General features: G+C 35.6%; 2 protein-coding genes across 7 annotated transcripts in view; one reads left to right on the forward strand and one right to left on the reverse strand.

The window, feature by feature from the left end:
* The window catches only part of ANAPC10 (anaphase promoting complex subunit 10), a 338,817-nt gene that overhangs the window by 132,155 nt on the left and 179,938 nt on the right, over positions 1-26,724 (forward strand). The window lies entirely within an intron of this gene.
* The window catches only part of HHIP (hedgehog interacting protein), a 79,935-nt gene that overhangs the window by 44,638 nt on the left and 8,573 nt on the right, over positions 1-26,724 (reverse strand). For all 3 annotated transcript variants that reach the window (XM_083834685.1, XM_083834684.1, XM_083834686.1), the window contains exons 3-4: positions 20,314-20,470; positions 19,306-19,507 (exon numbers count right to left, since the gene is read on the reverse strand). In XM_083834685.1, coding sequence (XP_083690811.1) covers positions 19,306-19,507; positions 20,314-20,470 — 359 coding nt within the window. The remainder of the gene's footprint in view (positions 1-19,305; positions 19,508-20,313; positions 20,471-26,724) is intronic.

Raw genomic sequence — 26,724 nt, forward strand, 5'->3', positions numbered from 1 at the left:
GTCAGAATATTGCGATAGTTTAATTCATTATTCTCTGATAAATGTTTCCTTCTACAAACGCTTCAAATGCCAAAATTTGGCACCACCACCACCTCCCAAAAAAAAAAGAAATAAGGAATTAATCCATTTACAATCTATACTCAAGAACTGAATGGCACATTTCCTTAAAGCAAAATAGTTAAAATAGCTAAAATATGCATAGAATCATAGAATATCCTGAGTTGGAAGGGACCCACAAGGATCATGGAGTGCAGCTCCTGAATAATTTCTTCTTTAGAAATATGAGGTACGTGAGAATTAAAAGTGCTTCACTGAGTTATGAAAATCATATTCCCTTGGAAGAAAAAGAACAGTGACTACTGAAAAAAATGACAGGTTATACACAATTTGTATACTTGCTGGAGAATACAAACAAAACTTATATATATATAAAAAGTCATAAATTCACTTCCTCCACAAATTCATAAACTCAAAAATGTTTCCTTACAATTGTTCTTGGAACTGATAGAGGAAAATCTCCCAGGGACACATGAAATGTAACAAGTATGGTATGAAAATTGCCCTTTCTCTTATGAAGATTTAAAAAAAAAAAAAAAGACAACACAAACATTCTCCAGAAAACCAGTAGGTTTCTCTGCTCATATGCTCTCTTCCCACAGTCTCAATGCATGAAGGACTCATGAACTTCATCAGAGCTGAGTGTATGGAAGGAATGTGCACTCAAACTTTTGAAGGCATGCCACAGAACCTCAGCAATCCAGTCTCTTGTTAATTACAACTAATATTTCATTATGTTGTGGAATTTTCAGCTACATAGATGTGTGTGCACATCTTAGTATGTAGCGTAGCCAATGCTTGCAGTTATATTACAATTCTTGCAAAGCATTTTCTTGAAAGCTGAAGTTAGAATAAAACATTGCAGTAGGTTTTCAGCTATTTAATTTGAAACTTTCAGACTTCATGATTGCAGGAAGAAGTTTGAGAACACAAATCAAGTGAAAGAGTGAGAAGGCAGTGAATTTCCACTCCCCTTGTTTCCAAATGGATTTTTTAAGCACATGGCTTTTAAGCCAATTTCATGATTTTGAAGTCTGCCTCTTGAGTGTCTGAATGGACAGGATTGAAGGTACTTTATATGGCTTATTCAAAAATAACATCCTAACCCAAGCTATAAATCAACCATAAGTATTTAATGCCTTATGTATATAATAAATATTCAAGTCTAAGTATCTGGTTACAGCAGTGATTAAGAGTTCTGAAAATCAACCCCTTAAAAGACACTCTTCACTGGAAATGCTCGCAGTAGTGAGGCTTCTGTCACACCCTTCTATGTACTTGTACAGTTGGCAGCCAATAAGTCAACAGCAGAACAACATCTGTTATTTCTGAGGTGTTATGCACTTCTGTACACTTGCAAATCTTATTTGAGTATCATTTTTTGAAAAAAATATTTAAAACCCTTATGAGAGAGAGGAGCCAGTCTGATGGAGCAACAGCTCTCTACCTTACAATGATTAAATCAGCTGGATGGGATTTACAGCAGGAAGAGGGACAGAAGGGTAAGAAAGACATTACAGAGGAGGCTAACTAAGATTAAGACTTTAATGAGAAAGCTCAGCCTTCATTGAAGTGGGGAAGAACTACCTCTGGTTGCAAGGTAATATAGAGAAGGAATTTTTTTGGACTACAGATACAGATTTCTGCACACTTTCCTTCTCCTTTTTCAAATCCTATTCCATTTGCATCAATGCAGGCAGAGGAGTGGCTCTGCTGAAAGGGACTTTGGGGTCTCAGCAGACAGCAAACTGAACATCAGCCAGTGGTGTGCCTGACAGCAGAGAAGACCAACACCCTCCTGGGCTTTACTAACAAGAGCACAGCCAGTAGAGCACATGATGGCCCTCCCACTACTCCGCACTCATTGACTGCACTGGGAATACTGCATTGGTTTTTGTAGTCTCCACAGCAGCAGAATGATACTGATACACCAGTATGAGGTCAATGAAGGGTGGTGGACACTGCAGCATTTTTCCAACGTGGAGAGACCAAAAGATCAGGGTTTGTTCAGCCTGGCGAAAGGAGGCTTTTGGAGCCTGTTTTGCAAGTGGTGCAGTAAAGTATAGCGCCCAATACAGATAATTACTAATGATGGTCTAGGATTTTTGGCAAAACATTTCTGTGGTAGTTATTGTTGGAAAAACCTAATCAGTCAAAGAGTTACTGATTTAGAAAGGCTATTGTTTGCAAATGTTCCCCAAGTTCTGATAGCCCCAGAGTAGAAGACACATGAATACCTAATATCCCAGTACCGCCTGATTTAAACTAGATGGCTACACTTCCAGTTCATCTATCCCATGTAAAGACCTAATCTATCAAATTATTAGTTATGGTGTACTAGACTTTTTCTTGTTGTCTTTTTCTGTTTTTACTAGAATTTCTACTCTTGACCTGAAAAGCTTTCTGAACAACAGTTTCCTGAACATTGAAAGAGGAATTCTGCACTAAATTCATGGCAGGGACTACAGTCTGTAACTTGCATATGCTGAATAACTTCCTCAATCAGCAATGAGTCTCTTTTACCAAACAATATTTAATCTCTTGCACACAGTAGGACAGCAGGTCTCTTTAAGAGCAAGTACCATTGACTTATATGTGCCTTTGGAGCTGCTTCTCTGAATTTCATGTGTCTTACTGTATATTGTGTCCAGTATTTTTCAATTTTACAACTGTCCCCAGAAGTATTTCTTGACAGTTCCTAGTCACAGTTGATAGCCTTGGAAATGCTTACTGTTGCATCTAACCCTCATATAATGCAGACTTTAGATGTGGGTCTGGCAGCCTAAATGAGTTCCCAAGTCACCCAGCTTTGCAGAATATTCAGAGTTTCTCATAAAAGATAATTTTGAGAGGTCTTAGTTTTGTTCCCCACAGAAAAAAAAAAAAAAAAGAAAAAGAAACATTAACAGGAGGATATTTCCAGACAAGGAATCTGAAGCACATATTAAAGGTGATTGATAGTTGTATAGACTGTGATACTAGCAGAGCTAGGACCTCCTTGCACCCAGTTTTTATAGAATCGTAGAATTTTTTTATTGACATATGACCTGATTCCCTAACAGGAAGCCTACAATGGCCACTGTATTTTTTTTAGACAACTGGACAGTAAATTATGATAGTAAGAAAGCTAAAAGCGAATCCTTCATTAATTGGTGTTGAATCAAAACTATCAAAGCAGCAGCATTTAACAGAAAAGTGATTATGTTGCTTAAGTGTCATTCCTTTTATCAGTGACATTTCCATTTGTTAAACTTTTCATCAGTGAAAGTGAGAATAAAAAGGCAATAAAAAGGCAATATTGCCTTCTCTGAAATTCATTACTTCACCCATTTCTGGTAGATCTTATTATTTTTTTTTTCTAAATTATATTTTTATATGCATTAAACAAGAACCCTTTTTAACCCTAACTAACTTACTGAGTCTTGCTGAACTCCTGAGGATGCTGCTGGATTGTGTAGTGACAGTGTTCATTCTCCAAAGTACTTCAAACCCTACTTTATACCGCTTAATAACTGCTTTTTTTTGTAGTTGGGTAGCTACCCTGAGTTGTCATTCATGCTTCTCAAGTGTTTTTCAGTAGTGAATACAATAAGGTGAGAACTCTGTGTGTGTTTAAAGATTCTTCCTGAGGTACGTTATACTGAATGTAGTGTTGCATTTCATGACCTAGATTTATAAAATTTCTCTAGACTTCTTACCAATGTATACTAAACTTGTATCACCAGCAAATTCTGCCACCTAGTTAATCATGAACTCTTCAAATCATTAGTAAGCATACTGAGAAGTACTACCTGATTTTCTAGAAAAAGAATCCTTGATTATGCATTTTTTAATTATTTCCAAGATATCTGTCATTTATTTCCTCTATTTGTTTTTCACCTCCTAATTTGTTGGTATGCCAATTCTGGAGGTCTGTGTGAGGCATTAGTATAGAGCTGTTCTTCCTGAATGCATTCTGAATCATAACAGGTTTAAGTTTTTATACTATGACTAGCAAGTTCTTATACTACTTTCTTCAGAGACACTGTATAAAAACTTGTAAAAATCTAAACTACGTTATTCTTCATTATCTTACTAATTCTTTGACGGAATTATGTTTGTGGCAGCAAATTAACACTTAAGATGCTTTTATGACTTAATTTTACAATTCCCTTATTTTTTCTCACGTAGGGTTTTTCTAGGTTCTCATTTCTTTGTAGTCTACAAGATGATCTTCAGAGCTCTTTTTAGCCAACCTCACAGATATTGGTTATTTTTTATAAAAATAATTAGTACAACTTTGTTATCTCAACTGCTCTGATTTTCAATTTTCATTTCCTTTACAGCACTTATTTTTTGAGTGTTTTCCACCACTTCTCTCTCTCTCTTTTCTTGTCATCCCACAGGTAGAGAAACAGAAAACGTTAAACACAAACTATAGGGTTTGTCTTTCCCAGTCTCTCTTATGCAAGGAAATCCAGCTTTATCTTTTGCTTTTATACTTTGTTAGTCTAGTTAACTACCCTCTGCCAAAGACCATCATCTAGGTTAAGGAAGTTCTTCTTTTATCACAATTTATTAAAAATTTCTTTATATTTTTCCCCATTTGTTCTTTAAATTTCCTCTCAAACCTCAGAATGTTGTTCTACCATAAATGTTTATGGGAAACTCCTACTTACTTTGCCCGTGAAACAATGGCAGGATATAACCCTTACTCTGGTGTTCTTAATTTATATTCCGCTCTATTAGTGTCGCTTGAGTTGGATTTCCATTTTATTATAGGATTATTATTTTTGGGGGGCCTGAACATTCCCTTGTACCTTGCTATATTTCTCACCTTCTTGATTCCTAATTGTTCCAGTATATACATACTTTCTCTGAGTCTAATAAGGTACTTTTAAACAACCTCCATGCTGCTTCCACGGATTTTAATTTCCTAACTTTCCCCTTCAGGCTATTTCTAACTTCCTCAATATAAAAATCTTCCTTTTTTGAAAAGTACTGTAATATTATTACCTCATGGTAGGATCCCACGGGAGGATGTTGAAGTTAATTATATTATGGTCACTTTTATTTAGTGGCTCAACCACGTTAACTTCCTGAATCAACTCATATATTTACTCAAGACTTGCATCAAGAGTAGATTCTCCCTTTCAGTATTTCAAGAATTTTTGTAACAAATGATTGTCTTTGGTGTCTACATGTTATTCCAGTAATATACTGAGAAGGCTAAAAAAATGTGCCTGTGATATACATGAACAAGTCACCAGGAAATATTTGTTTATTCAACACACTTTTAAGAGTGCATAAAGTCTAAAGGGCTTAATTGTCAGTGAAACCACACAGAGTTTTGTAAATTCAGAATTTGTTCCGTGTGCATGAATCAATTTGTATATTCAGTAGGTCAGTTACACATCTAACTCGGTGTTGAAATTCAGGTTTGTTCAGCATGAATGCTTACAGATTAAATATCCTCTGATTATTTAAAGTCAACACATACAAACTACTGATTCTGAGAGCCTAATCCCATTGAAGCAGCTGTTGGTTCATTATGTTATTATTTTTTTCCTGCGTAAACCTGAAACCCAAACTGTAAATCAATGATTTCAAGATCTGTAGTAAATAGAAATTGTGACACCTTACAACTGAAAGCACATTACAGTGTCCAGCAATGTATCTCAAGTAATCAGTTGTTGTTAGGAGAAGATTCAGCTGTAAACAAAAGTTGGAAATGAACTATATGGTAATTCTGAATAGCAGATTGAAATATGGTTTGTCTTTGAACTAGATCCACTGCTTCTCTGAACTTATAAACATGACTTTGAAAGAATGTACACTGTTTTCCTGATTAGAAGTCCCTTTTCTTTTTTTCCATTACTCATTTATTTCAATCCCAATTTTAAAATCTCACTCATTAGAAAAGCATTCTCAGTAACAGAAGTTGAGAGATGTGTATTCTCATTCAGCACAGTATGAGACAGCTATTACTATTACATGTTACATGAACACTACTATTTGTAATAGACTAAATTTCTTTATTGTTTTAAGTCCAAATGTGATTACTCTTAAATGTAACCTTTACTTAGATTTGCCAAGTGAGAATTGTTTGCTTCATTAATATTGTAACTTGTGGTTCATGTTTCCAAAGAAAGCTAAAAATAATTTCTGAATTGGTGTGTCTTGCTGACATAAACACCGTTAACTTAAATTTTTTTGCAGTTTCCAGGATTGTTTCACTTTTATAAAGCAGTAAAAGTATTCCACTCTTTCCATTTTTCTAGTACTATAAGAACTAAGAAAGCAGGAATTTGTTTAGCTCATTGGCTCCATTTATCCTGAGCCAAGACCATGATCTTGGAAACCCTTTAACTTGGCTGAATCCAGTACAAAGTTCTTTTCAAAAAGCCAGTGCAATTAGAACAACACAGTGTATGTTCAGTTTCAAAATTAAGACGATAAAGTTTCAAACAGCTAGAACTGAAACACAGAGTATCATGGCTTGGACCTTTAATCAGTTAAACACAAACCCTAATTCCACCAGTTTTTGATCAAATGAAGAATTGTGTAGTTGAGAACAGCATTAAGAAAGCTCTATTCTACTTTTTGCAAATGGACAGAACAATTAACACAAAACCCAAGGAAACATAATGGAAGAAGTGTAAGTTTTATGCAGTCCAGCCCTAGGAGCTTCTCCAAATGCTTCAGACAGAGTGATACTATAATACAAGAAATGTCTTTTGTACTCTCTGTTTTGTCACTGTTTACTGCTAAATATATATTTGCTAACAAATTGGTACATTGCAGAGTCTGTTTTGAAATCTGGTGCTTCGTTTTTGGAGTTTTTTTTTCCTTTTTGTTTCCAAAACCTTTCCTTTAGTACATATCTATTATATAAAACACGTGAATCAGATATTCTCTTCATTTGTTATGAAAACAATAAAATTGGTATTTTTATGAATTACAGCACCTAAGAAAGAAATCAAATTCTGTACTAAGGATTCTAGTTAATTGTGTCTAATTTTGCCTTCTAAATTGTTCACCAGTTGTTAAAGGTTCTTTTTTTTTTTCATTGAACAAAGGTAGAAATTCTCAGATCTTATAAAAAGATAACTTTTTACCTTTTAATAGCTCTACAACTGATAGTAGAGTAGTAGTTTCTTTCATGCATTTTTTAAACCATTCATATAAAGAGATTCAAAAGCTACTAGGTAGTAAGTAGCTAATTAAACTAATTTCCCTTAGTCATTTGTCGGTGTTTTTCACTTGGAATACTTGTTCCTGGAAGTTGAAATATTTATGCAGAGAGTAAAGTACAACTAATTTCATGCAAATTGATAAAATGCATACAGATTTTGTACAAAATAGTCTTATATTAATTACACTTAACTATGCTCCGTTTGTTCTTTCAACTGCACAACATATATTTAACACATTATTTCATAAGTGAAATTATTATAAGTTCTATGCAATTCATAAGGAGAAGGTATCCCTAGAAGAAATGCAAAATGCTGCAAGTTGCAAAATACTGGCATATTAAACTACAACAAAAACATAGTTTTGAATGCTTCTTCTTCAAGCACTTAATTTACTTCTAAATTAACTGATTGCCTTTTTTTTTTTTTTTCTTTTACATTCAGAAATATAGGGGATTTATCCATTTTAATCTTCCCTGCCATCCCTGCCACAAAGACCTTCGGAGAAACATGGCTACCGGCTGCCAACTGGTTCCAATTTACCCTTGCAAGGGGCAGACTAGCGGAGGGGGTAAAAACTGACAAGAGACCAGTTTCTATTAGGCAGCTCCCTAATATTTGCTGCTTTGGGATTTGCCTGTTGCTTCAAACTTTTGAAACAACATTTGGAACTTCACTCTGTTTGGCAGGGCTGTATACTGTTTCAGTGACCTGTAAGTAACTGTAGGGGCAAATTTGTGTAATCTCATAGGTGGCTTGTTAAGTTTTATTTGATCTTACTGACTTACTTACACATGCACACACATGCTTTTTAGATTAGAACACTGATTTCTTGCTCTTTCCCTCAAACAGTCACTGTAGCAATATTGTCCCATCATATCCTGTAAGACAGTAACAGGGGAGGAAAATAGCAGTAATGGAACTACCAACATTGTGCATTGCCTTTCTTCTCATCTGAAATTCTATTTAGCTAGATCTGTAAAGCATTCAAGGTTTTGTTGCCTGCATTAATGTACCTCAACTATGTTTTATACCTGATAAGCAGTCAATAGTGCTTTGTTACATCTTCAGCTAGGCTCCTATGAAGTGTACAATATTATTTACATTTATAATGCACAATTAAGCATTCAAAATGTAAGGGAGAGGCATATGTTTTCTTTAAGGAAGAGCTTGAAATGATGACCTTAAAGGAGCTAACTTCCTACTAACATGGTTCCTTATGAAAACTGATTACACTTCCAAAAATTATATGGGTACTTCAAGTTTAAGTAAGTACTAATTTTCTTATGTAGTCTGATACTAAAAAAAATCTCTCTTCTTCATACTACCAATGTGACTCAGATCCATTCATCTATTAGCACTTCTGGTATGTTGTCTCTGGGCTGTTGAGAATCTAGCTGATAGAAATTCACAGATTTTTTAGGAATGACAAAATATAAAAGCCTTTGGTGAACTACTCCCTCTTTCAGGGCATTCAGTTAGCATAGAAGTAATGATTATTACATAAATTAAAGTTGTTGCAATTCAGCTGTAGGGACTGAGATTCAATGCCAGTGAAGATAGATCAAGGTTTTAAAAACTATCTGCTGTAAATTAAAAACAAATGGTTGAAAGTATTTTGCAGACCTCTCTCCCACAGATCGTATATTCCATTTTCCAAATTAAATCTAAGAGAGAATATTACTTTATTGAGATTTATGGAATAATTTCTTTTAAAATTCCAGCAATATGAGAATACAGGCAGACACTGACAGGGCTGACAAAAATAAGTGTCAGCTACTAAGTAGTTTCATCTTTTGGAGGATTTTTTTTTTCAGTAATGGGAAAAATTAGTTCTGACTGTTTTTTAAAACTAAAATTATATACAAACCATTAAATTAAGGACAGATCACTTTGTCCAATTTTAACTGCAAAGGGGATAAAATGGGTGGAAAACATGATAATATAGCAGTGATCCACTGAAGGAAGTGTTCCTCCTGCAATCCAACTTGCTGATCCTGTCTAAGGAATAGGACTTAAAAGCTTGTGAGAAAACGTGTAAGAGGATATAGAGGAAAATTGTTCTGTGGCATCTGGGGGAAGTACATGTAGGCAGAGCAGTTGGGCTGTATTAACTATGAAAGCATGTATTTTATTCAATTCTGGTTCTCTTTGAAGACAAAGAAATGACCTGTTTTCTATAAGGCACAGTACAAGGGATATAACACCAGAGGGAATCACATAGCTCTGATGGACAGGAAGGTACACAGAAGTCCCAAGGACACTGGGTACTGTTTCTGAGAGCTCCAATCTGTATTCTAGGACCTCATTACAGAATTTGGGGTGTCCAAGAGCTTAAAGGGATGATGAATTTTGGAGCCTTAGTGGACTGTTAAGCCTCCTCCCATTAAAGAAAAACATGTGGTTGAAACTGTGTTGGCTAAAAACCACGGAATTTTCTGCGTAACTTTATTCCTTCTTTGCCATTTTGTGTTGGATATCATGATCTGCTTGTTACATTTCAGCAAACGCAATAATTTTCTTTTAATTAGATAATTACCATGTTTCTCATTGGTTTTGATCACTTCTAAATTCAGCTTTTGGTTTTAACAAATGCAGTTTCAAAAGATGATGGATTTTTACATTTTTAAAACCGCTAAATGTTCAAAAAGGATTTGTACACATAACAAAATTAAAGTAGGGATTATCTAGCACTGTGTGTGGGATACAGCTATAATCTATACAGTGCATGGAAAAGAAACTGGCACTCTCAATTGCACTACACACATCTCAGTAATAACAGGGTATGAGGCATACAGTTTCATGGAACACCCACAATGAAAATTATTCTTTCCAAACAGAGAATTGTTTTGGAATAAGTTAGGTTAATTGGCACCATGGGATTCCTCTCAAGGAAACACAGAACATTAAAATCTACACATGTGCATGTAAAATGATAAAGTATTATCTTCTTTCCCCTCTTAGCTCCTCAAATCTAAGACACGCTACCCAAAATCAACAGAAACAATTATGTTTTGTTGATTCAAGTTTCCTTAGAATAAACTGGCAATTCTTCATCTGGTCAGCTTACAACCTGAGAGTCACTGCTGCACTGTTCCACAACTGCTAGCTTGGGTATGGTTATCTCGTTCATTCTCTCACACAAAAATAGACGCCTGTAGAGCATTTGGCACATGCTTTACAGAATTTTAAGAATCTTTATTTTCTTTGCAGGCAACATAGCTATATCATGATAAGATACGGCCTCTTTCAAAGGACTATTGTGCGCCCTTTAGGATTAGAACCAAAATCTACAAATGGTTAATGGGAAATCCAGGCATATTTCACTGTCATTATGCAGTCCTCAGTTAAAACACTGACTGTATTTTACAGTTTCTGAATGCAGTGGAAGTACATTAAGTCCTCACAAAAGCATTATCAGCCTCTCAAAAATCGTAATTATAAAAAGGACTTATGACTAATAAAGAAAAAAAATCCTTTTAATGGAGAAGGCTGAATTCTCGTGCAGGCTGTTAAGTGTTGTGCTGTGTGCATTGTGACTATTTCATTAATAGTTTAAGGTCATCATAAACAAGGACATTGGTTTTGGCTTGTTGTAAAATGTCCTTTACTTTGAAATTTGGGCATATGTACAACTTAACTGTTATTTGTTTCCTAGCTTTCTACCCAAATTATGGCAACACATTTAAAACCAACTAATTGTGTGATTCCTAGTGGGCAGGTCACAGATGAGGTGTGGCCACAGACATGCTGTCTGTGTGTTGCAAGTCTGGCCGAATCTGTTCTGGCCTCTTGAATGAATGAGAAACTGCTGTGTCCTGTGACCCCAGATGACTTCACATATAAGTCCTGTGCTGAAGAACAGCCTTCATCACTTCCCAACCTGCAGTCTCCTAGTGGAAAATTGAGGTGTATATTGATTGCCATGTCATTTTTTGCCTAACCTCAGAAGAAAAGCAGCACCATGTACAACACAGCATTTCAGCTTCTCACCAAAGACATTCCAGAGTCTGCCATTACATTACTCTGAAATAGGAGTTCCAAGAAACCAAAGAATACCCCAGAACTTACCATTCTTCTATGCCAATAATATTATTTCCTTTGCCACTCTGCCTGGGCCTACTCACATATCTTAAACTGACTTACTATTTAATTATTCTCTGTTAGGAGTACAGGAAAAAGACAGCAAATAGAATTTACACTTAGCATAGGTGGAATTAATTCTAGAATGAAATGAAAATTAAATCTTATGCTGTCTATAACGGGATATGTCATATTTATATTCTATACTATAACATTATTATTTTAGAAGACTATCCATATTCTTTGCAGAGAGATGTGAGCTTGGTCTGGTAGACCAAAGTGGGTTTACTTTCCAGAGTTTTCATAGATAATGCTTCTGAATAACTCTGAAGAGTTGCAGGCCCACTAGGTTGCAAAAGGAAGAAATTTAGACAGGATCTCCCAATTCTACTCACAATCCTAAAGTCTGGAGAGAAATACACCCTTTCGACTCCATGCACCAAAATAATCCCCTATTTGAAAGTAATTGGTCACAAATTTAGTAGCCACTATAAATTTAGCTCTCCAAGGAACAGACGGCAGAACATAACCTTTGCCAGGAGTATAAACTATTGCTTAATGAAGCAGAGCCCAGTTTGTTCTGTGGTGTCAAGGCAAAGATGAAGCTTAAGAAAGGTTCATTGATTTCATCCTAATCCACACAAGAATTCAGAAGAAAATAAATTCATTAAAATTACCGTATGTACAAGGGAGGATTACTACGAATTGTGTCTTTTGTCAGTAACATAAATTCTGTCTATATTGATGGACAACGTATGTGCTAAGTGAGGTTTGTGCAGCAACATGATGAAAAATTGTATATATCCACTGTCAAGAGGAATGTGTAGGAGGCTTTAGAAATGATAAAATTGAGCATAGAATTTACTAAATAACACAGTCAATCTGATTCTATTCACACACTAAGGTTTAAATAGATTTTATCACTGGTTTCTTGTAGTTTTCTGTAGCAGCACTCCTCACTGCAGAGGCAGTGCAACCTATCGTAAGCTCCATGAAATATGTTGTGTCAGTGCTGGAGGTAGTAGTATTTTCTTTTCTATATTTTAATTTGCATTTTATACTGAGTGATCTGAGTAATGTGTAATTATGTAATTAAAAGTTATGTTGTGATGCAAACACACTTGAAGGCATAGTAAAAGTTTCACTACTAATCCTGCATTCCTGCAAAAAGCTGCCTATGGTGACAAGGTACTCATTTCACCCTGAGAAGCTCAGGAATAACTGATGTTGTAGCATCACAGCATATGTAATACCTGAAGGTCTACTATGATAGTCTTATACTGTCACTGAAAATTGTTATGGGTGGAAAATGGGTTTACTGCGTGTTCCATGCCACTCCTCATTGCATCACCTTGAAAATCCTTTCCTGTATACCCACTCATAGACAATTCCTGTCTGAATCACTGGATCACTTATGAGTAAGACTTTGTAGGACTGCAAGTACTTGTGCTCTGATATAAAAACTAACTAACATACAGTAAGGAATATATCTTACTTATAACTGTTCTTGAGACTGTTACTCAGAAGCTTGCTATGCATGTGCATACACTTAAAATAATGGTTGTTGATATTTATATATATTTTCATTGTAAAGAGAATTGGGTGTTAAAATGTTTACAAGGAATTATATAGGAATATAGCATTTTAAAAACTTTGGAGATTAAAAAAAAACACATAAAGTTAATTTTACTGATTATTTGAAAGTAAGATGAAATAAAAAGGTTAATGTGGCTTAGGATTTAGGGGAAGTTTCTGTTAAAAATTAAGTGCTTGTGACAAGGAAAACCATAGTCTTAGAGCAGAGAAGGTGACAAGTCAAGGAGTCAAGTATTCTTAACATCAATCTTCAATCCTATTTCACTGAGATTTTCTGTCCCTTTTCCCTTCCCTTCCCTCCCCTGCCCTGCCCTTTCCTTCCTGGCTTTGCCATTTATCACAACGTGTCCATGAGATGAACTATGAACACTTCACTAGTTCAAGAGAGAAAAAAAAATCTCTACACAAGTAAAAGTGGTAGTTCCATAAGGGCAGTTTTAAGTTTTTACCCCATTTTGCAAGGGTTTCTACTCTAGGAACCACGTCTGCAAAGGCCAACAAATTGCAGCCCTCCTTGCTGGCTGTATAATCTATGACCCCACAGACAGCAGATACACGCCAGAACAACACATCTACAGTTACAGGCAACAACAGTAACAGTATACTCAAAATTACTTAAGGATCAGAAATGACAAGCAATGAACATGAAGCCCAACTGAAATACCGTACTTCAAGAGCTAATTCAGTCAGTGGATTTATAAATAGGAAAGTACCAAGTAGATAACAGGGACCTAATCTTACCATTGGCGGTCGTGAGATGTAAACTTGGCTCTTGTGTATGGTTTTGAGGTCCTTCATTTTAAAAGGATGTTGAAAAAGTGGAATGATTGTAGGGAAGGACCACAAAAATGCTTTAATGACTGGACAAAGCTCTCTACAATGACAGCCCTAAAGGCATGTAGCTTTTCAGAAAGTATATTGATAAGTGATTACAGCATGTGACTTCTAAGAGAAGCAGTAGGCTCTTCCTTTTTTGTTGCCAAATCACACTTGGATGCTTTCCAAACAATATACTTTAGACCAATATATGTTATTGAGCTCAGGAGACAAGAGAGTGAGTGAAAATTAATGTAATAGGTTATGCTACATTTTATGGTGGCGTCTACTGATCTAATGGCTTCCAATTCTAAGGAAATAATATGGCTAATAATGTAAAATACAGCCACGGGAGTATGGAAATTTGGAGAACTGCTAGGGTATTTTTCAGGACTTTTCTGTAAGTTAGATACAATCCAGAGTACAAGGGGACTGATCTGATAATAATATGTTCAGCATTGCTACATCTCATTAAATTCAAATATTTCAAATATTTTGATACTTTTTTTTTTTTTTCTGCTGAGTGCATTATGGGCTAAATTCCTATTTGCTTGATACATTTAATTATTTTATTCAACTTTTTGACAATATATTCAGATAATCAGGATTTTTTCTTGAGAACTGGTTAAGGCCTCCTTAAACACCTGTGAAATCGAAGTACTACCATTATTAATTCAATAGCTTTTCACTCAAACTTTACACCTCTGTTCTACTTGGGAATAGTTTAAGACAGAAAGAAAACTGCAGTGAAAGTCAGTCCAAAAGAAAAAAAAAAAATAATGTTTTCATATTAAAATTGTCTTTCCTACATAATTTTGAAGGAACAACTGTAGAATATTGCTGTATGACTAACACCTGTCTTCACCACAACATAATGGTGAAGTAAATTCAACAGATCAAGGAAGCAGACTCTTAGAGTATGGTTATTTTTTCAAGTAATGCTTATCCTATTCTTCTACATATATGTCACATACTGAGGGTAGTGTGCAATGTCAGTGGGCACAGGTGATGCAATCAGACAGTATTTTCTTTACTATGCTGGAATATATATTCCTAAATGTTTGAGCCCAGATGGATGTCCTAGATTCAAGTTACAGGTGCATGCCCCTTATGTCTTTACTCACCTTTGGGGCAAGACTGAGGTACACAGCTCCCTCCTTTTCACCACATTCTTGAGATAGAGAAGAAGAGGCCGAAAGTGACAGGAGGGACTTGGCCAAGTGCCTAATCCATCTGCATGTAGTGCACCACTTATGTAACCAATGTGACCTAAAATAAGTTGGGGAGGGCCACAGATGTTGAATTAGCAACTTCTTGGTTAAGATCCATCCATGTGTTCCAACAACTCAGTTGAAAAATAAAAGATCAAAAAGGCATCCCTGGTAACTGTGCTGTCAAGAAGGATTAGCAACTGGGAGATGTGCAGAGAAGAATTGTTTCTTAGTGCTTCAGAACTTTTTTTTTTTTTAAGGGATTCTGCATCTAATTTCTGCTGAGTAGGGCATCCATTAAGAACAAAATACAATCATCAAGGCATCTCTCTTACGAAGTACTTCTACATATTTGCACTAATTCCTCTGAGATGCTGACAACATATAAAATTGTCACTTCTCTTTTACTTGAACTTCTAAAAATTGAATCACCTGCCAATAGGTTTTGTCGCAACAATGATTTTTAAGCAGGGATCCCAATGACTTCAATGATCATTGGAAGCTAATAGAACAATAAAACATGCATCAGGTTTTGCTGCTCTTCTTACTTAATTTCCATTTATATTCACATGGAATAGCATTAGGACTATTCCTAAAATGCACCTTCACAGGAGCAACTGCCAAGGAACAGCGCTAGATAATCCTATCTGTGTGCTTAGGTTACGAAAACCAGGGAAGAAGCCTATGGAGCTCATTTGTAGCTACATCAGGGCTCCAAATGAATTTCATCAACACAGGGACCATTAGTTCCACTAGAGGGACAAAATAGCATCATTTTATGACAGTATCATGGCTGAATCCTATACAATGCAGTCCCTTCTCTTCCTCTTTTCCTGGTATGCTCTTTCCTTCCTTATCTGACTGCCAGTGCTGTGATGAGGGAAGTGATGTTAATGAGGTCAGAACTAAAGGCCAAGATTATTTTATGAAGTATATATCTTATTTTTGTTTATATCTGCCTGAAGATAGTTTTAAGAATATTCTTTGGAAAATCATGATGCAACAGACTTGGTGCTCTGTGACAATGTAATGATTTTATCACCCCAAAATTTCCTCTTGACATCAGAAAAAAAAAAAGAGAAAGTCATCCACCACTATTTTACTCCATCTATCAACACAAGAAATATCTTCCTGGGATAGCTGTCCAAAACACTTTCCAGAGGTATCAGTTTATATTACCTGTCATTCAACCATAGCTGTATTGTTATTTTTATTTACTGGATACAACTGATATCTAGGAAAGCTTGAAAAAATATTTGACTGTTGTCAGTAGAGATAAGTATTCGTTAGTATTTCAGATACAAGTACAAAATGGAAATAAACTGTTACTTTTAGTATGGGATATAAAAGAAAAATTACACAAAGTCCTAATTCAATATTTTTACAGAAAAAGAATAATTTCCCTTGTCTTGCCACCGTTGCTCCAAGCTTTGGAAAAAGGTGAAGAGTTTTTGTTTATTTCAGTGAACAGTCTTGATGTTAATTCAGGAATAACATTGTGTGGATGATGTTACACAGGAACTGACTAGATGTTTGAATTAACATCTATGAATGTGTGTAAATGAACAGAGAATTAAAAAAAAACACAACATGTTACCTTGGCAAAACATTTCACTGCAACATATGGGCCAGAGTTTGACAACTAAAACTTTGTTAATTTCATTTTACTTTTTCACTTGCATTGCTATATGAGAAGAATAAGGCATGTTGAGCAAAATGTATGCATACAACTTAATCTACCTTACATTAGAAGCATGGCTCAACTAGACACAGAGGAGACATTCTGTGATTCTCACACCTTGCATGTGGATGCAATGTTTTGCATGGTGTCTTTGTAAATTGCTGGCTGCAGACTATCAGCACTGCCAGCTAGAGAATTGTCTATCCACGTAGTATTCTCCATTACCAATTTCTAGTTTTAAACTGTATAAAAGGCAAATAAAATCAAATTCCCATCAAGGACTTTATTTTGATAAAATAATTGGAATGGAATGGAATGGAATGGAATGGAATGGAATGGAATGGAATGGAATGGAATGGAATGGAATGGAATGGAATGGAATAGAATGGAATAGAATAGAATAGAATAGAATAGAATAGAATAGAATAGAATAGAATAGAATAGAATAGAATAGAATAGAATAGAATAGAATAGAATAGAATAGAATAGAATAGAATAGAATAGAATAGAATAGAACAGAACAGAGCAGAGCAGAACAGAGCAGAACAGAGCAGAATAGTTCAGTTGGAAAGGACCTAGAATGATCCCCTAGTCCAACTGTCTGGCTGCTTCAGAGCCAACCAAAAGTTAAGGCGTGTCATTGAGGGCATTGTCCAAATGCCTCTTGAACATTGACTGGCCTGGGGCTTGAACCACCTCTCTAGGAAGCCTGTTCCAGTGTCTGACCAATTGTTACTTTCATCACAGTGGTCTTGTATCCTTGTAGGTAAAGGACAATAATTATAGCAATCAGGCTGCAGGGGATAAACATAAAAATGTTTGAGAACCCTTGTTTTAAAACTAGCATTTGGGTTATGTGGTTTTTGTTTTATTCTGTTTATTTATTTACTATTTTATATAATGTACTAATTCCTCAAATTCTTTTCCTTTCCTCTTTCCATTTAAAAGCTGGTGTTTTGCTTCTAGGCACATTCCCTTTCTCCTTATCTGTGAAGTACATAAAGCCTCTGTCCTTGCCAGCCTGCATTAAACACTGCAATACAATTATCCTTAAGCACTGGACTGTTATCTAAGGGAACTGATTTAGTCTTTCTAGCTAAAAGAACATCACATTATTTACACAAAATGTTATAGTTGAAACAGATTCACTTTAGAGTATTATATAATGGTTAGGGTAGTAAAGAGACTAAAAAGATCAGGTCACTGATTTAAAACAGAACAAGAAGTTGTGTCTGAATTGGAGGGTATCTGTTGAGGGTCTTCCCAACTAGGCTATTGCCTATTCAGAAGCATGGAAAATCAGTTTTGCATTCAGTCTTGCTTCCGAGTTCCAGCTGGAAAAGCTTCCTCAAGGAAGGTTTATTTGGGACTGAAAGAAGTTCTGCAGAAAGTTTCAGCGTCAGTTTTTCACAAGCACAAACTATCAGAATTTTCACATAAGAAATACAAATCAGCTTTAAATTGGTTTTGAAAAAGATCCCTCATAGAATCTCTTTTGTTTTGGTATCCTGGACATAATGGCAGGAGACAGAAAGGGAAGTGTTCAAGAAATCACAGTATCATATGAATTGCTTCTTTTCCTTTAAAAAGTGTCATATATTTCATTTATCTCGTTTCAGCATAGAACAAAACCATTTCTCTCAGAAAAGGCTATCTTAAATTAGCTTAGTGATCTTATAGCTGAAATACAAAATAATGAGTTAGCATGTTCTATGCATTTTAAATATCTTGAATATAGATTGCCACAAGTATTATTTAAAATTACTGTGTCAATAGTATGTCAGTATACCTTTCATCCATGATATCCAATTGTGACTGATCTACACAAAACCTTGTTACAATTTAAATTTGTTGTTTGTATTTTACTTGTATTACCACTCTAAAATGTGACAAAAAATCATCATGGAACAACACTTAAGACATTTCATGAGTAAAATATCAGCCAATAAACTTAGGAGTTTTCCAGTAGAAGTCACTCATACCTAGATTTGATTTCTTACCTCCACCCTCCCATGGATTCCCATCATTGCCCATTCACAATCACACCCCTGACCACGAAAGCCAGGAGCAGTCTAGCCATTAAGCATCACAAATGCTGCTGCACCAATCTGCCCACATGTTCAAATTTAGAGTGTCAGTGACTTTTTATGAGCATCTCAAATATGAACTGTTTGATGGCAGCCTCCCATCAAGGACAGCTTGTTTCCCATCTGAGGCTGAGCCAAGAAGGAGCAAGCAGCCTCTCCTGGCATCCTCAAGTGTTCCCCAGGCCCTCTCCTGTCCCTGGCTCCCGGGGCCTCACCGAGCACCCGCAGGTCAGGTGATGCTCCAGCCCAAACTTGCTCCCACTGGAATCACAGTGAAACTCAACCAAATTCAGTAGAAATGAGCACATAGGGTGAAAATACAAACATAATGCTACATGGTGTTGGTGTTGCATAGTTTCTTCCGAATTTGAAGTGAGGAAAAAATGGAGGGAAAGAGAAAAATGTGAAGACAGTTGCTATCTTTTCCCCTTGTGAATTAAGGAAGAGTTTTCATTTCTTTGCCAGATAGAGCTGTAGTGACTGTTGTCCTTACTCTTCTTTTTATTATGTAAATTAAAATAATTTCTGAAAAAAAGTTTCTTCCCTTTTTCCCCATATACAGGCTAAAATATAAACAGAAAGAGATAAGTAAAAATTCCAACCTTTATTCCACTTTGAACAAGCTTGTGTATATCCAAAAAAGGTTCCTTGATTATGTCTCCTTCAGGACTGAAAATCTTCACATATCCTTCTTTTTCAAGTATAAAGAGGCGATGAGATCCATCCCCACAATGTACTGCTCCAACAGGCTGCCTTAGTCCACTCACAACCTCCTGAATACAGAAGCAGTTGTGCTTGTGTTTTCTAAAAAAAATTGGAAAAAACAGTGAGAAATTTCTTCTTTCTCATAACCATGACACGACAATGTCCCTAAAAGATAAAATGACTGCTCTGTAGTGGTAGTACAAACACAGTCATACAATTCAGAATAAATTGTTTCCTTGAATGTATGCACACAGATAATACTGAAAATGAATTTATGCTTCACTCAAGCAAATTTTTTCTTGTATACAAGAGAAAATTAAGTCATTTTAAATCTAAAATGTAGAGGAATAGGTAAAATGTGGTAAAAGAGAAAATTTATAAAAATTCTACAGTGCGTTCCAGCAATTCTACAATTTGCCAAAATTTGGCTTTGAAAGTCCATTAATGACTTATGATGGGACAGTTTATTTACACAATCTAATTTAATTATTTTCACAATGAAAAATACACAGAAGAAATACATTGAAAATCGTAATATAGATAATTTAATAATAAATCTATTACAGTTGTTTAGTAATGGTAAATTCAGGTAGAAATGACATCCTAGAAAGATGTATGATCCACAGTGTGGACCCTAAACGAGATCCACAGGGTGGATCAAACCAAGATTCTAACACCTTATTAGTAACTTAAATATCAAATGTTACTGAAATATTGAAGCTAATGTAACTTTCTCTTTTGACGTACACTAGCTGCAACAAAAGAAAGTACCATCTGGAAAACACAGCTGCTGAGCATAAGCACAGACTGAGCTGGTTCACTGTGAAAACCACAGGCTTTGTTTTTTGTTTGTTTGTTTGTTTGTTTGTTTGTTTTCAGATTAAACAGCATTTATCTTTATGAACCTGCTGATCTCTTCCTCTTTGTCATATTCTTCCATGTGGTCCAAGGAGTTAGAAGCTGGCCCTCGCACTTGTTTTCTTGGAAAATCTGGAAAGCATACACCACCATCTTTTCTTGCATAGTAAAAACAAAACTCATCAGCTGTAGTTTGGAGAAAACCTTAAAAATGCAAAAGAGCATACAAATATTTAGTGTGTTGTCATGTCTGCAGTTTTGTGCCGTCAAACTAATCTTTAAATAGATTATATTCTGAGTGGAAAAAGAAGTGGTTTTAAACAAAGTACTATCTTCAAAAAAGGCCTGCTCTGAATAAATACAAACTGACTATTACCTTTTATAGTTTTTAATTTGTATCTGTAGTAAACTTTATTTTCAGTGTGCATAAATAAGAAAAAAACAACTCAAAAAGACACTACAGTTACTCATAAAAAAAATGAAGGGACAAAGTTCAGAGTTAAGGCTGTCATATATTTTTTCCTGATTTTAACCCTACTAATGAAGTGTAGTATATGCTGTAAAATAGCTGGAGCAACTTTCATTTAACTTTTTTCTTGCTTTAAGCTTTGTATCTTATCCCTTTTATATTGCTTTAGCAGAACTCAGTATCTTTTGCTACTATCTGTCATGCCAAAAAAATAATGAAAATGGTAACTCTTCAGTGATTTAATAACAAAAAAGTGGCTTGTAGTAAAAACTTTGGTAAAGACTTCTGTAAAAGACATGCAGTAAAGACTTTGTGGAATGCTGGCACCAGACATCAGTCGGAGAGGTGAATAATTAGTTGTCTCGGAAAGCAAGAAGTACTGCTTAAAACTGCACCTTGTTGACATGCAGCTGGCCTCTGGTTGACTCCTGACAGTGCCGTGGGTGAAGGCAGTGTCCCATCGCAACGTCTACTTCCTCGGCCCCCAACCCTGAGAAAAGGGACGTGTCTCATGCTGCATTGGAGCTGGCTTTAAGCTGGCTTGGATGAAGGGTGGTCTTTAGGTTTTAGGTTAAAATGGGAGGGAGTTTGAAGACAAGGGAAACAAGATGTTGGTAAAACAAAAGCCTTTGAGGAAAATCCCTGACACTGCTGATACTACGCTATGTTTAATGACAGCAAAAATATCTTTCTGTCCAAAAACCTTTTTCTAGTAATTTCCATCCAGTTTTTAATCATTAATATTGAATCTAAGATAGAATTTGGCTAGTTACATATGCACTGTTTTACTAAAACAGATGTTAATACAATGTGTCTTATGACACCTTCATTGCTCTTAGTGTTATTGGCACAATGTTAGGATGTACTACGGTCCAAGACCTAACTGATGGAATACACAAAATTAGCACTTAATTGGAATTAGAGGCCTAATTTATGCATGGCTTTACCACTTGTGAATAATGCAGTAATCCATAGATCTTGCCCATAAAACCTCTGGCTTACAACTTACAATAAGAGCTGATCAGGGACAGCTGTGTTTCTTTGGAAAATGCCAATTCCTTAAAAGCAAAGGTTTTTCAGAAACGTTATCAGTTTTGACAAAATTTTAGTTAAAATGCTGTCTCTGGTCCAAGATGAAACTTCTGGTCTAAATGAAAAAGAGAGAAACAGACAGCAAACCTCATATCACTATACTCCAATGTCTTGTAATTAGGGTGTTTCATTAGGAAGAGGAATATTCAGGTCAATGCCCCTCATCTGTCAGGCAAGAGTGTGACCCTAAGTCTCCCATTTCCCAAGTAAATGTCCTAACAACTGCTTTATTAGCTATCCTGGGGTGGTCTCTCTGTGGCTTTCTTCATGGAAAATTTCGAAAGAGTTCAATTTCTTCCTTATGTGGAATAGGAAAATTTTTTAGATCCCAGAATTTTTGTGGAGTGGAAAGCCTTTCCCACCCAACTATACTTCTTTTCATATGCATCTTCCTTTAAAAATATTGGACAAATAATATGACAAAGCCTGCCTTTGGCTTCTATAAAATAGTATCTGGAAACACATGGTAGTGTGTTGTGGTATAAAAGTTTAATTACCATGATTTGAGCTTCAGTAAATATCATTTGTGAGGAGCTGGTTTTAATTTATAGTAGTTATTTGGAGAAAATGTGAGATACAATTTCAAGTGGAACAACTGAAGAGGAACTCTGATATAATCATGGACTGGTATTCCAAGGCTTTGTAGATATAATGCCAAAATCAAAGGTAATCTACAATCTTGGTGTTGAATTATTTGACTTAAGAATACATAGTTTTCTCTTCAGTGATTTCTTTCTCTAGGCAAAGGAGATCATTACAGAAAATGCAACAGTGAATTAGAGGTGTACAATTTCTGAGAATTTCTAGAATTTTCTAAGTATATAATCTACTATTTATTACAAATAAACTACTCTTAGCTTGAATTTTACCTTTAGTCAGAAAAACTGAGAACATACAATGATCATATTGTTTACATAGTACATGTGCATTTCAAATAACAATCAGATGCAAACTCAATTGAGTAATGCATTAAGCAATGCCTTTTCTTGCATGTAAGACTAATCTGTTTTCTTTATGAAATATTTTATCATGCATTTAGGTACATCTTGCACTACAGTGGCCTATAGGGTCTGCTATTTAGCAAACCCATCAGCAGGTTTGAAAAAAGACTTACATTCCAATTTCCTTAGAAATGTTCTTAAAAACAGGTTTGAATTAAACTATGAAAATCAGTCTGTAAATCGCTAAATTGTTGCATTATTGGAAGGAATGTGACCTCTGTAAATACAGTTTCACCTGTGCATTAAGGATGGAATTTTGTTCTATAAGAAAACAGTAAGTTACCAGAAAAATCTGCTTCTATGTTCCATATGCTAGATTAGCCATACAGTTTCAGTAAAGACAGTTAAAATAAGATGCTTCTACTTTCCTATCTGATAGTAGCTATTTAATGTTTCCTTTATCATGCTTAATTTGTGCGGTCTTTAGTTGAGAGGTTGCCAATTTCTTCAGTGTTTGTACAATGTCCGTAAGAATGGTCCATGACAAGCGCCCCTAAGCACTGGAATTATGTGGGGGGGAAAAATATTGTTTTTCTCAGGCAGAGTTTATTCAGATCCAGCTCTGTCACTGCCTCTGTGAGAGCTAAGCCCAATAGAGATGGTGACATTTATTCCTGTGTGAATTTCTGAACATATTACTTTATTTTAAAGGAGTAATACATACCATTACAAATTTCCTACCAATTCCGTGTGTTGACAGAGCAGTTCCCGTGTTAAAAAAGAAAACTTAAATCACAAAGGAAAATTAAACACAATATTTAAATGTTGTATTTGTTGGATTTTGCATCGGCTTGCATTTCTGTACTTTTCAAATGTCTTGCAAGCCAGAGTCGACTAGTTTTTGATAAACAAACCTTTCAGTTAAGAGAGTTACAGTGAAGTCTTTCTGAGTTCTTATTTGTTAAAATCTGCAGGAATAAGCTGCATGATTTCAAACTTTTTCAAAGAACTTTTGCTCTCGTATGATCCTTACCTCCTCTCTCCACAAGTATTTGTGGTCGGTTATTCCTCACACTGAATTTTATTATTCCTATCCTGCCTTCACTAAATTCTGCTTTGCTGAATTCCCTGCTTGACCATCACCTTGCCTCTTCTTTCTGATATACAACTTAATTGTAGCAGTTGTCTTGATCTTTAAGACAAGGGAAGTTAGTATTCACTCCCTTGTTTGCACAGCACACAGGATTGAGTATCATCCACTTGTTTGCATGGACCTGCACCTGCTTAGAGAGCATATGGAAATCACACTCGCCTACTTTATTCCTGCTACACTGTTGACCATAAGCATACAGTTCTGTATTGTGTAGATGAGGCCTTTGCCTGTTTGTTTTTTTCCTGGTTTGCATTTCCGACAGCTAGATGTGATTTTTTTCACAAAAAAAACCACCCTACATTCTCCTCTCTCTTCTCAATTCTCAGGGAAAACTAAATCAAGGAAGTGATTCCACACTGATTTTTTCAAAACATAACAGACTTAGTGGTAGCTCACATCACTTCCTATTGATTTTGAAGCAACTAGTGGCCCTCTTGTCACACTGACACATTGCACGTACTTGCACAAAGGTAGTGCCAGGGTTAATCCCCCTGCTGCTCTTATTAGCAACAGCAACACTACTATTTTTCTCTTCAAAAATAGTTGACTGTGATGACTATGGTTATTAGTTGACTACATTAGAACTTCAGGAAGTGTTGCATGGGCTGCAGAACTTCTCAGAAAATTTCTACCATTTTGGGCCGAGGTGCTCCTGTTTGGAGTTAAAAAATTCTTATCTAGCATCTCTTCTGGCAATGACTGTGTTCAGATCTGGGCCTGGATCTGGATTCACACACAATCATCTGGAATCCATTTCTTCAAATGGAAATAATGGAGAGCATGTCGTTCAAAATTTGTCCAATATCCTCGGGTGGCAGAGGCACATGTTTGTTCCTTAGAATATGTTGCTTCCACTGGCACGAATCAAGTTTCTGCTCATGCTGAAAGGGAGAATCAGCCATGCCTTTCTTTACGTGGCCATATTAATAACAAATATTAGACAGTCTTCTGTTCTGACCTTGGAAAACTTAAAATTCCTGTTGTTTAAAGAGACTTCATTAACTCCAGCTCCTCATCAGTAATCACTGCAACTGAGGTTCGCAGTAATGATTGGATGAGAAATAATGAGAAGAGTCAGCCAGGATGAAGCAGGGAAGTTCTATACTCAGAGATTTTGTGAAACATTCCACCCTCCTGCAGTAACAGATCCATAAAATCCTAACAGCTATTCTGGTCATTCTGCTTCAATAAAGAATTGGTCCACTTATACTTTGGATATTCAAAATTGCTAAAGAAGTCAATGGAAATTCTGATACAGTCATAACTGGTGGGCAGACTGCTATCTTCAAAAGAACGAACCGAGGATCTACTTACAGTTTTCATCTTTGCAAAGGCAAAAAGAACAATAAATGAATTTCTGGAGCAAACTCATCAAAAAACTGATGTATAATTTCTCAGTCTTCTTGGTTAATGTGTACTGCTAAAATTTCAGTTCTAGAAAAAATGCTTGCTATCTTGAATCACTATTAAAATTTCTGATTTGTGCTAAAATTAGGGCTTCAGGGCTAAAATTATTTTTGTAGTCAGCAATTTCCTTAAAATCCTTTGTATTGGTGTTCAGAAACAATTAGCACTCCTTAATGAAGGAAAAGTAATTATTTGACTTTTTAACAAATGCACAGTGAATCACTGGCAGAGACCTCCAGTTTGGGGGCATGTTAATTTCCAACTCTTTGTTTAATCCTCCAGGCTAAACTGAAAACATAGCTTCCATAATTTTTATTTTTATTTTTATTTATTTTGCAATAAATGTTAGGGATATATGGGTCTCACAAGTAAAACAGAAAACACAAGTAAGCTGCCTTTTTAATTATTCATATTTTAGAGTGCATATTATACTATATTAAAACCCTATAAGCCGTCTTCTCAAAAAGCGGGACATGAATCTTAATACCTTCATGAAATACTGGTATAGGCATCAAGAACCATGTGTACCAATCAGAAAACTAACTAAATTAACTCTGCTGGTGATGCAAGTACACAACAACTTGGTTTTAGTACTGCCCACTTTCAGAACCACTATATAGAAAGATTATTAGCATCTGATTGACGTAGGAAAAAATCCTATTTTAACTGATGCTAAAGTATGTAAGCTCTTTTTCTGCAAAGCACAGTGCTCTGTCCAGTGCTAAAGTTATGCTTTCATCTGGTTATCTTTCAAGGCAACCTGGGTGGTCACAAAAAGCACTTGACATCTTGATGCACTTCAGCAGTTTTACATATACACAAACTTTGTAGAAAAATAAATTTGTCATTCGTCACCACATATGTTGATCTGAGGAGTGAGGTTCCTGTGGCTATAGCTCCTGTGCTGCTCAGCCCTTTCTCTTTCTCTTTCCCTCCCTACTTCTCCTTGTTCTTTCTCCTTTTTCACCCTTTCACTTTTTCCAATTAAAAAAATTGTTTCCTCAGAAACAGAGAGTTTCACAAAACAAGTATGAAGGACTTGCTCTGCTGAATATGCTAATCATTTGCATTAGTTACAAACTCATGTCAAAAAAAAAGTCTTTGTGCTGATTTCTTATATGGGCCAAACATTTAGAATATCTAATCTATTATCGCTGTTCAGCAGGCAGTCTTGGCAACTGTGACCTATTCTGCTTTGCTTTGGAGAATGTGATAAAGAGCAAGAAACAGCTGGTTTAAGAAAGCCTTAGAAACATCCCTTAGTTTATAAAGACAATAATAATATTTTCATATTTGAATGGGTTGAGATACATGTTAAACCACAGTAAAGGGAAAAAGTAAGTCAATTCAAAATGTTTTCTCAAGCCAATAAAAGAACGCTGCAAAAAATCCCTGC

The sequence above is a fragment of the Anser anser genome, assembly GCF_964211835.1.
Source record: "Anser anser genome assembly, chromosome: 4".
Classification (NCBI taxonomy): domain Eukaryota; kingdom Metazoa; phylum Chordata; class Aves; order Anseriformes; family Anatidae; genus Anser; species Anser anser.